This window comes from Caloenas nicobarica, chromosome 26 (assembly GCF_036013445.1).
Source record: "Caloenas nicobarica isolate bCalNic1 chromosome 26, bCalNic1.hap1, whole genome shotgun sequence".
Taxonomy (NCBI): domain Eukaryota; kingdom Metazoa; phylum Chordata; class Aves; order Columbiformes; family Columbidae; genus Caloenas; species Caloenas nicobarica.
Window position 1 is genome coordinate 5,982,273 of NC_088270.1, and position 12,352 is coordinate 5,994,624.

At 45.3% G+C, this 12,352-nt stretch overlaps 1 protein-coding gene and 1 pseudogene across 1 annotated transcript in view; both read right to left on the reverse strand.

Annotated features, from left to right (window-relative positions):
- ARHGEF12 (Rho guanine nucleotide exchange factor 12) overlaps nucleotides 1-6,609 on the reverse strand; it is a 65,405-nt gene extending 58,796 nt beyond the window's left edge. Inside the window, exon 1 of the mRNA XM_065651907.1 lies at nucleotides 6,053-6,609. Coding sequence (XP_065507979.1) covers nucleotides 6,053-6,084 — 32 coding nt within the window. The 5' untranslated portion in view covers nucleotides 6,085-6,609. The remainder of the gene's footprint in view (nucleotides 1-6,052) is intronic.
- A 1,024-nt stretch (nucleotides 6,610-7,633) lies between these two features.
- On the reverse strand, nucleotides 7,634-7,752 carry LOC135998911 (5S ribosomal RNA; annotated as a pseudogene).
- Nucleotides 7,753-12,352: the final 4,600 nt, after the last annotated feature.

The window sequence follows — 12,352 nt, forward strand, 5'->3', positions numbered from 1 at the left end:
AACAAGGAAAAAAGACTTTCAAGCAGCCATCAGATACTTGAGGGAGACCTGCAGGTTGAATCTTGTATGTTTATGGGAGTGGTGGACTCGGAATCCTGAACCTGTCTCACATCAGTCTAGTGCTTTATTAATATTAAAAAGATGGGTCTTCTCCTCCAGACTAGGAAACGCTTGCTCAGGTCAATTCAGGTCCCAGCGAAGCTTTCCAGCCCCTTACAGCTCACTCGGGACTCCATAAAAGAGCATCTAACTCTTCAAAAGTTACTGATTCATCTTGGTAAAACGATTATCCGTGATATCACAAACCAGGATTCACAGTCTGCAAATAAAGCGAAGATCAGCTGCTCACATAAACAAGAATAGCTGTGCTGCTACTCGCAGTTTCAAGGAGGAACACCATTTGGATAAAATTAAGATTCCTACCAACATCTCTGAAGACTTTCAATACATATTTCAAGAGCTCAGGAGCAGATGGAAACCTGGCTGAGTCTTGCCCTTGCATATATATTTCTTACACCAACTACGAGCAATCAAGAGCTCCCATATCCTCAGAATTCCCCCTTAGGTTTCCAGCATCAACACTGCAACACCTTTATAACCACCACAAGAGGCCCTTTTGCTCAACCCACACAGTCCAGTCCATCTTGCCCCCTAATCATAAAAGGTTTTGTTTTTGTGAACTCTTAAATTAACTGAGACCCAAGTGCAGATCCAGGCAGACGACAACCAAAAGCGCAGGAACTCACGTGCTCTGCATTAGGATCTTTTCCACCTCGCGTATTCAGCCCCAGGAAGAAAACACAAATGAATATTTGCTTATCCAGCTCCAGAGCAATTCAACAGGGTACCATCTGACATCCCAGGGCCCAGAAGTTTCGGTGTTGTCAAAACAAAGCTTAAAATAGCCACTGGATTATATTGAAGTGTTTGCCAACACCATCGCTTATTCACCATCAGCCACGGCAAATGGTGCAAGAACAGGTTCCTGCCCATTGCTCGGAGAAATCAAACACACACAACCCCGAAAATACTCCAGGAAAGGATGCAGAGTGATAACAAAGCTTCAGCGATGTTTAGTAGACAATTTGTGAATGTCACAGTCTGAACGTTGTTTGTTTTGTTTTTACTATTTATACTTATGCTTACATTTTAAACGTAAGGCCACTGCTTTTTCCTGTCATTTTGAATATATTTATTTTTAAATGTTTTATTTTAAAAGAAAAATGAGTAAACCTTGTTTTTTCCTGTGTTTTTTCTAAGTGTGCTGTTCCTATTTTGCATGTATCCTGCCTTGTATTTTATCCCTTGCAGATCCTTAATCAAACACTGCAGGTTTTACATCCCTTTTCATTTTACTAATATTCTCCTGCTTCCCTGTCCTTGTTTTGAGCCCTCTCTCCTGGCGTTAAGACACCCTCTCCATCCAGGCTCCTTAGTTTCATCAAGCTGCGACATGAACTAACGCTTATATTCTTTAAACCCAGTAATTATCCAGAACACGGCCACGTAACAGAATGTAACATCACCTACCGTAGCCTATTTTAGTGCTATTGACGTCTCTTACACAAGAAAAAAATTATCTCAAAGCAGATAAAATACCAAGACTAGAGTGAAAGAGAGTGTTTAGGCAGAGGAATATTTGCAGCGCCTTAGGAACGCTAGAAGCAGCATTTTTATTAGCATCTGAGATCTAGAAATCCAAGGATAATACAAATGGGATTCATTGATAAGTCTGTTGGAGTATAATCCTGTTGATCCCACAAAGCTCAGCGGTGACCTCGGCAACTCCTGCTCCAAGGGCAAGATGCACATTTCTGGAAAAGCCCAAGAGGTTCCTCTATCCTGCAGCAGCTTCGGATGTTTCACGGTACCTATCTATGGATATCGCTTGGACGGGGATGGTATCTGAAGAGCCCAGATCATCACCAGACCAGTTCTCCAGACTTTTCATGAGATCTTCACAACCTCCAGCCTTTCCACAGGGAGCTCTGGGGAGTTGGATGTATCACACCCCGATTCCTGTGGATCTGGACAGACTTTTAAAAGTCTACAAGTGAAGCAGCCTACATCCCCGTACCATTCCTAATCTATGCATTCAAAGCACTAATAAATGCCAGAATAAGTTATATGCACAGGGAAGGTTATACAATTGGGCTAACAGATGAAATATCATTCCTGCCTCCGCCCAGATAATCATGACGCCCACAGCTCTACTCAAAACTAGAAAATCAAGCTCACCTCAACTTCTGTCTCCAGTAAAAACCCTAATAAACCATGCAGCATGAACTGGTAGCGTTTGCTTCCTAGCCCTAGTAAACATCAGGCAGTTCTCTCTTCTGACAGCTTCAACAAAGGCAAAATAAAAAAATCAATTTATGCACAGACCGTGTCAACTACTAATTTGCAAAGAGAGTGAAGGCACAATGACGGAAGGCACACGACAACTTGTCCCAATGATTATTACACTTTTTAGCCAATAGAAACAGACGTTGTGCTGCAGCTCGCTTTCCATAAATATTAGATCTTACAAACTCTACTAATTAAATAATACATGATAACAACATCTTGCTACTTAATAACACTTTCTATGAAGTTCTTACCCGGCTGGAAAAAAGAAATAAAAGCTTTTTTCGCCACCATATAGTTCAAGAAGTCCCAGTTACCACAGGGACTTACAAACAGCCGAAGACAGGGAAAGTGCATCTAAGCAGATAAGAAACAATTAGGGTCTATTTTAGTACCAAGTCAGGAGCAAATCAGCAATTAAACCTCTCAAGGGTAATTATGTGTAGATTCTACTTCTCCTACTTTCCAATCGTAGCAACCGAAACTACAGCGCTGTTACAAATAAAACCCATTTGCAAGCAAGTGCACAGGAAGAGTCACCAGCTCCCCAACGAGGTACGGCAAACGTCGCAAGGAGCCTCCGTTCTTTTATTGTGCTTTAACAAAGTCATATAAAGCAAGTTCTGTAGCTGCGCAATTGCTCAACATCTGGAACGGTTACAGCGAGAAAAACACAGTTAAAACAGCTAAAAACCAGCTCAGATAGAAACGTCTGCCTCAAAGACTTATTAAGTTAAGGAAGATAAATGCACCTTAGGAGGCCTCCAAACAAACACGGCACAGCTAAGAGAGGATTATTACATTAAAAGGGTGTAAATGTTTGCAAACATGAAGTGGCAAAGCAACGCTGAAGATGAATTGTTTGTAATGAAAACATGATTAGCTGCGGAACAGCATTAGAGACGGCCATCCATTCATTAATTCCTTCTAATTTACATTAACAGCACACACGCCATCATCAACAAGGACAAAAAAAGACGCAAAATATGTAAAGGATGGGACGAGCACAACCTGGACAATGGAAATGGGAAATGCCAAACAGCTATCAAAACACACGGGGCGATCGCTATCTTAAACCAAAGGGATACAAAAGGAAATATGTGCAGTCTAGCAGGGATTCAAGCAGCTATACATACGTAAATGCAAATATGTAAAGCTAATATGGAGAAAAATGCAGGCCTATGCTCCCCTATTATGTTCGTAATACCATTTGGCACAGATGCAAGCCGGGTTTTTCTGTTTTAAGGCAGTTCCCAAGTTGATCCCAGAGAGGACAGTCGGGGCCAAACACAGAGAGAACTGGACACACGATATGATTTACACCACGTAGATCTAATGACACCAGAAGCATCGAGTTTATTTATTTTGCACCTGCTTTACATTCCAAGCTTAGGAGCCGCACTACAGAGACTTCTCTGCTTTTCCTTCCCATGCGTCACTCAGCTGCTTCTTGGTCTGAAAATCCTGTTGTATCCTTTTGATATCTCGCAACCTGGCATAAGACATATGTACACGACATAATTCTCACAAAGCCGCTGAAACAACACCTTCTTTTTACTGTCGCTGTCTTGCCTGGTACAGACAAAAAACGTCCTGCAACTCAAGAAAATCTCACACACGTGCGCCACAGAAGAGGAAAAAAAAAAACCTAAGAGGTTTTTTTTGTCACTTATTCTGCTAGTACAAACATGCTAGACGATTATTCTTGGTACTCTACAAAAAGCCTGGTCATAAACACAGACTGTACGTGATCCTGAGCTGTACTGGAGCCTGTTAAGATCTGTGGAGTCGGGACAAGGCCTGAGTGTGAGAACCATTCTCTCTCTTTCCTGCCCACATCTGCAGCCTAAAAGGTGATTTTGAGCCCCCAAACCCATCATCCCTCTGTCCTCTGGAGCCTAAAAGGTGATTTTGAGCCCTCAAACCCATCATCCCTCTGTCCTCTGGAGCCTAAAAGGTGATTTTGAGCCCTCAAAACCATCATCCCTCTGTCCTCTGGAGCCTAAAAGGTGATTTTGAGCCCCCCAAACCATCATCCCTCTGTCCCAGCCCTAATTTCTCTCCTGTGCCAGAAACGCTCGTGTTAGCCACTAAAGGCCAAAGAAGTGAGGCCGTTATCGTACATACTCACATCTTAAATATGCACAGTAAAGCTGAATATAATAAAATACAAAAGAGGTTTATTTTCCAGCATACAAGTGTCAAAAAAGGTCTGCTTTCCTCTCGTCAAAAGAAACTAAAGACATTCTGTACTTCCAAGTCATATTAACCCTTTGGGATTTGGTGACTGGGTCAAAATACAGGCAATCGTAGTGCTATGATACACTTTCCTTTAAAGTAATTTTGACGCGGTGTAGCGGGTGTTTTCTAATGCAATTTAGTGACCCAATTAGTTTGTGTGTGTTTTGTCTCGTTAAGTGACAGAAGTTACGGGGGGCTAATGAAAGAAACGACTTCAGGTGGCAATCGGTAACTGCAGGAAAACTAATGGAGTGAGTGAAGAGAAAAACTTGGATGAAATGAGATCTTCCTGTGAAAAGTGTCCTTTTTTTCTTCTCAGAGTGGAAATACAGGCATTGGAAAGGTGTTTCTCTTCTTTGAGATTGTAGCATTGATAATTTGGGGGGGGGGGGTTATTATCGTGTTTTCTTATTAAAAATCCAGGACCTACTGTATCCAAACCCACTGTATTGTTCCCTGCTCAGTGGGTTTGGATAAATTACTACAAAGCACACAATGAAAAGACAACTTTAAATGTGCAAAATATAATAGTTTGTAATCTGTAATTTGACTTTATTCTCCTCTATGGCAAGCAACTAATGTTTAGACATAGGGAGAGGATACAAAGTAGTAGTTTGATTTCCATCTCTACCCCCATCTGCAGATGTCAGGTTAGTATCTAATTAACGAACAATGCCATTGTTAAATAGATTTATTTGCTATTTTGACGTGTGAAATTATATTGATTTTTTTTTTCTCTGCAGGTTTCTGATAAGTAAGTATTCCTGATCACAAAGAAGCAAAATATAACCTCTTATTTTGTCAGGCTTAGTGCTATTATAATTAGATCCTATATGGACTAACAGTCTAAAATGTTTGTGTACAGCCAAAACCATGAGGTTTCCTACTTGATCTTTTTTTCCCCTCACAAAATACTTATTCTCCCCGTCTCTGAAGCATCCCAGCCTAACAAAATACACCTGCAGAGCAGCCCAGAGGCCTGAGCAGCCGCCTAAAGCGAGGAACAGAAGATCGCGAAGGCAGTTGAGGCACCAGCAGACGTTCCTGCTCATCAACCACCCTCACCTGAACTGACCTCTCGGGAAGCGCTTGACCCAAAAAGAACCAAGCGCGTCCTCTACATGGATTTTGAGTTCGGACTCGAGCTGCATCCCAAATTCTCGCCGCTTTTCCCACAGAAACAGCTCGTTTTGGTGGCTCCCACCAGCACCAACCAGTTCTGGGAGCTGAATTACAATCCCTGGTTCTTACACAGTCAGCCTGGCAGGCTTGAAAGCAGTTGGACTTGAAATACTCCAGTTTCAAAGTTAACCCAGTTGCCTTGACAGTGAGCCAGCCCAGATTCCCAGAAACTCTGGTTTAATCCCGTTTTTCTGTTGCGCTGTCACTGAAGTCTGAAAAGCTCTACGAAGAGCCTAGATTTCAAGAAAAAAAAATAAGAAAAACGAACTCATTTTCTACTGACCTGTCCGTGATTGTGGACTGTGTGCCACTCATTGGAGCCTTTGGCAAGAAGTCGTATTATCCAATTTACATTTTACTCTTACTGCAGGGATATTAACGAGGCTTTGCCCCCCACATGCGCCGAGGTTCAGGATCCAGCCTTGCTCCAGGAGGGACATGCACAGAGAACAAATTCAGTTCAAGGGAAAAAAAAAAATTCAAAAAAAAAAAAAAATCAACCAAACAATCCAAAACTCTTCTCGCAGTCACGCAGAATATCCAGCCCACGGAAGTGGGGTGTGGAGGATGTTCAACAAAACAAAAAGAAATAATTAAAAAAAAAAAAAAAACGGAAAAAGAAAGCTGTGTTTCTCTCGATGCTCCCTTAGCCCGGGGATGAGGGGAAAAGTAATGAAAACAATCCGAAGCCGCGGGTGCGGGGGTCGGTGCGGAGGGGCCGCCCGGCCGGGCCCGCCCGCCCTTCTCCCCCCGGCTCCGGGCAGGAAGGGCCGCGGCCGCCCGGGTGTCCGCTCCCCGCCGCCGCTCACGGGCTCAGCCCCGCGCGGGGCGGCCGGCGGGCCCCGCCAGCTGCCGCGCTCCCGGGCGCCATGGCCCGCTGCCCCCGCCCGGGACGGGGCCGGGAAGGACGGGCCGCCCGCTGCCGCCTCTAGGCCCGCGGGTCCATGAGCGCCGCTCCGGCCCGAACTGAAGCGGGGCGCGGCGGCCCGGCCTGCGGGAGAGGCCCCGGGCGGGCTGGGTTCGCTCCGCTCCGCTCCTGCGGGCCCGGTTCCGCTGCGGGGAGCGGCGCGTCCCGCCGAGCCTGCGCCGAGCCGGGCCGGCCGGGCTGGGGCCTCCGGGATGGAGCCTCCGCCGCCGCACGCCGCCCCGCCCCTCCGCGGTATCCTTCCGCCGGCAGCGGGCCGCCCCTTCCCGCCGCCCTTCCCCCCGGGCGGGGGCGGGTGGGTTTCCTCACGGGGCACAGAACCCCGGAACGTCAGGGACCGAAGGGACCTCGGAAGCTCACCCAGCACAATCCCCCCGCCGGAGCAGGAACACCCAGCTGAGGTTACACAGGAAGGTGTCCAGGCGGGTTGGAATGTCTGCAGAGAAGGAGACTCCACAACCTCCCTGGGCAGCCTGGGCCAGGCTCTGGCACCCTCACCATCAAGAAGTTTCTTCTCCTCTTTCAGTGGAACCTCCTGTGTTCCAGTTTGCACCCATTGCCCCTTGTCCTGTCACTGGCTGTCACCCAGAAGAGCCTGGCTCCATCCTCCTGACACTCCCCCTTTCCATATTGATCCCCATGAATGAGCTCAGCCCTCAGTCTCCTCTTCTCCAGCTCCAGAGCCCCAGCTCCTCAGCCTTTCCTCACACGGGAGATGCTCCGCTCCCTTCAGCATCTTGGTGGCTGCGCTGGACTCTCTCCAGCAGTTCCCTGTCCTGCTGGACCTGAGGGACCCAGCACTGGACACAATATTCCAGATGCGGCCTCCCCAGGGCAGAGCAGAGGGGCAGGAGAACCTCTCTGACCTACTGACCACCCCCTTCTAATCCCCCCCAGGTCCCATTGCCCTTCCTGGCCACAAGGGCCCAGCGCTGGCTCAGCCTATAGCACCTGGTATTCCGAGGTGGTCTCCCATTCAAGTACTGACCAGGCCTGGCCCTGCTTAGCTTCCAAGATCAGACGAGATTGGACATTCTCAGGGCAGCATGGCTGTATGTGTGTGTGTGTGTGTGTGTGTGTATATATATATATATATATATATATATATATATATGTGTGTGTGTGTGTGTGTGTGTATATATATACACACATATATATATATATATGTTCCTCAAGTGTATCCTGATAGTATCTGAACTAAACCCTCTTTTCAGGAGCGCTGCTCCCTTTCCCTTCCCTCTCTGTGTCCCCGGCCTTCCAGGGCTCCCAGCTCCCATCGCCCTCCTCCCACCCGCCCGTGTTGTCTCATCACAAGCTCCCAGGGGCAGGGAGGGTCCGGGCCTCCCTCTGCATGGAAAATATGACACCAAGAAAACACACAGTGAATTAAAAGAGTGAGGTGCCAGGAACCAGGCAGCTCTGGAGCCCCAGAGAGTCACTGGCTGCTCTGTTTACCCCCATAGCTCCGTATGGAATCCCACATTCCCTGCGTTCCCACGACACATTTCAGTAGCAGCAAAAATCCAAAAACCAGGCAAGAACTTATCCCTCCCTGCACGTACCTTGGCCTAGGGCCTATTCTTGCTCCATTCTCTTAATGCAAAGAACTCCCTCTGAAACGAAAAGACTGCATAGCACCATACCTACTAAATACAGAATATTTAGATGTTTGAATTTCAAAACGTGCGGCTTTCCCTCTCCTCGGCCACAGCTCTCAACAGAAACGCATCCTTGCTGGTACATGACTGCAACTCCCTGCCATTTGTGCCATTAAAAGGAGCGTGGGTCTGTGAGGGAAGAAGTGTAGGATATTATCTTCCAATAAATAAAGATATAAATTTAAATTATGACTACCTTAAGAGGTTCATGCAAAAGAATACAGTGTAAGAAAAGGTTCCCTCTGGTGTCATTTGTTTTTGTGACAAGCTGCAGAGATTGCTGGAACAGAAGTCCCAGGCTCCTAAATACCATCTCAAGTAGAGTTCATGTAAAAAAGAAGCGAAGCGGCACCGTCCGGATGATAAACATTCATATTTTACAACCTTTCAGTTTATTTACTGATATATATTTTTCTAACTCTATTTGGTGTTTGTCTCGGCTTGCCAAGGCAAAACAGAGCCATACATAATTCAGGGACAAAGTTGCCATCAAGTCGCTGCAGAATCTAGACAAATAGACCCCAAACATATATTTTTCATTAATATCCCTCCATTACCAAGTTCCAACACTTTTAACAAAATAAAATAAAATAAAATAAAGCCACACACAACACAGCTCCAGGGAGAAGCGTCCGTCTCAACTCCACAAGCACTTGAACAGGTTTCTGACAACGCACAAATGGCACGAAGCAAATTGTAACCGAGTCCTGGGCAGATTACCTAACCCCAAAACCTCACTGCCAACACAAGGGGATAAATTAAACTCCATCTCTGCATTCTTGCTCTCAAACACCCAGGAATAACATCAATATACTAGAAGTTCAGAAACCTTTCAGTCAACAGACCAAAATAACCCTATTAGTTAATCCAAAGCATATAGGACACCACCCTTCTTCCCTCTAATTAATCTCACCTTGATATACTTGTTCGAAGCCAGGACACTGGACTTGGAAAGAGTCTGGAAAACAGGCTTCTGGAAACCCAGGACCATAATTTGCTGTATCCCGCTCTACGACATGAAGCCTTTTCCTCTTTGGAGCGACGCGAGCGTGAATCAGGCAGCCGGGAGACTGACAGACTGAGGAATTTGTTGTTCTGAAGAAGTTCGGAGCAAAGAGAGGAAGCGTGGGATGAAGCGATTGTCTACATATATCCACAGGACATCTATACGTCCGCTTTTGGTTTCCTTTTGAGGAAGACAGAGGTAAAAAAAGGGTGTGGGAGGGAGTGCAAGACAAGCAGCCACAACTGCCTCTCATTCTATAGCTCTATACATTGCCCAGTGGTAATGGAGAGACTGAATACATCTATATTTATTATATATCTCTTTATTGTATCTTCTCTGCTATAAATCCCTCCCTGCTCTTAACTTCGAGAACACTGAGTACTGTGTGTGAGAGGAAGGCTCCTGGGAGACCTTGTGTTTCATAGCATTGGCACATTAGGCCTCGATGCTTTTTTATTACTTTAATTATATTTTATCATGCATGACAACATAATGACAATTACAATTAGCTGGAGGAAATCCTAGAAAGAAAAATAGGAATGAGAAGAAAACTTATCCCTTGCTGCAGTAAATTGATGGATAATTCAGTGGAATGACAGTGATTAACAGTTGCTCAAAGTTCGCTCGGTCTCGTCAAAAGCGTCACATAAACCCACACCAGTGAAAAAAGAACCGTAAAACCCTTATGCCACACGGCTCAGTAGACAAGCTCCTGCTTATAATGGGCTGCATTCACATTTCAGTGTTTAAAGCAACAATTAAAAAGTACAAACAAAACAATTCAAAACTAGATTCTGAAACCGTAACTGCTTCTCTTTTCAGCAAATGATTTCTTTTTTTTTTTGGTGGGAGCTCGTGTACTTGCATTAATACAGATGCCTTTTTTGATACTTCTGCTGCTTGGACAGTTTTACAATGTGAAATTGGGGCAGAGGGGCAAATCAATAAGTAATTACACTGTGCAGTACCAATTAAAATGGATTTTTTTCCAGCCTCATAGCGAAGCTCATCGGGGAGCTGCCTCCACCTCCTGGCAAACCCTTGCACGGCAGCTCTGAAACCCTACCCAGTGACCATAAATTGCCGTGCTAACCGCTGCTTTCGGGAAAAAACCAAAATAAAATAAAAGCTGCCTTTCCACCTTGCACAGCTGGAGAGGAAAGGCCCATGGGAAATGATTCCAGCTCATTTCCCAAATGTGCGCGTGGATTTGTGACCCCTGAAGAACAGACAGGACCTTGGCATGGGGTCAAACCTCACCTCAGAACCCCCTCCTGGCTGGAAATGACAACTTTGCTCTCCTTTCCCCTTTTCATAAATTAAATTGTGGGGGGAAAGGTTACATTATAAGGGGAAAATTGGTCTTTGCACTCTAAACATCCACACATGTAGGTGCATTAGTCAGAGTCTACTTCTAAAAATTAATAGTAATAACAACCACAGTAATAACGTGCAGGCGAGTTGATCGCCTTCAGCTGAAAACTGGGTAGTTTCCATGGCAGTTAATGGTGTTTAGTGGGGCTCATCATGAAAATTATCTCAAGTTTGACACAGAAAGATGAACAACCAGAAAAATAAGGAAGGCCTTCAGCCTGAGAGGATCTCAGAAGTACTTCTGCATCAACCCTGACCACAAGAACACAAGTCCCGATGTAGTTGTCAGTACCAGCATCATTTTCTAAGAAATTCAGAATGAGTGTCAGGGTAAGCCTGGCACTGCTCTCAAGCTTAGCACAACTTCAACCTGTCTGCTTTACTCATTTTTAGCAGTGCCCTGCAATTCCGGCTGGTCAAACTCACCTTAATTCGGCATCCTGGGAACTGCGCGGGTGTGATATTCCTGTAAACCAGCTGAGAACGTGGATGGGATTTCCTCATTTGCCAAGATTCTCCTTTTGAGGGAGCTGAAGATAGTGATGATACCCGGATCAGAACCGGACACGTCTGTCTCCTTGCCCATCCACTGCATTTTCCAGCCAGGAAATAACCAGCTTCACCGTGCCACGGATGCAACTGCTTCAGAAACTGGTACGACTGACCCAAAGGCCACTAACAACTGTCTGGATGCGACTTTAACCTCAAAAAAAACCCAACATGAATTTGTGCTGCGCAATATCAAAACCTTTTACCATCTCATGCCTTAAAAAGCACACGTGATTTTCCGCCTACAGGCTTGCTCGGCATCCAGTTCACTGGAAATGCAGACAGGGCTGCTCTGTGCTTTTAAGTCACTCGGACACAAATGCAACACTTTGCTGACTTTGTCGAGACACACGTGGCCTAATCTATCAGAGCTTCCGCTGTGACAGCTTACTACAGCTCCTAAACCTGGCTAATCCACATCACACCAAGCATTTTTATAGCACTAAGCTTGCTTTCCATATCAGCACAATTAAAGCAGCAACCTTTGTTAAGGATGCATGAAGCTGCTGTACATTGTCATGAGTCCTTCTTGCTCTTGGCTAGAATTGATGTCCTTGGATTAAAAAAAAGAGTCTTTATTATTAGGGTGAAATCTAAAGCGATGGAGAATAACAGTATTTCTCATCACATTGGAAGATTATCAGTTACATCGAACAGATTGTAACTTTTTGACACAACACACAATTCAAACAACATCACACAAGCATTGCTGAAAACCTGTACTTTGTAATGTTTGAGAAACCAATACTTCAGCCTTCCCACATGAAATTAACTATCAGTAAACCGTTCTTACTTTGCAAAAGCACTTCCATACACCTTCATCTGTTCCTTTCCTTCTTAAAGCCAGGCGAGCAAGATGCCTTATGTTGCCAACGTACCAGCTGCCAGACTCCCCTGGAAGTTGAGGGAAACGGGACAAAGCCACCAAAAAACCCCAGCTTCTCTTATCTGCATTTACTGGAGCACATATTGAGGCTGACTTGGAAAAAGAAAAGTGCCAGTATATTGATATAACAAAAAAAATAGCTGCTCCTTGCCCAGAAATTGCTCCAGCAACACAAGGCTAACACT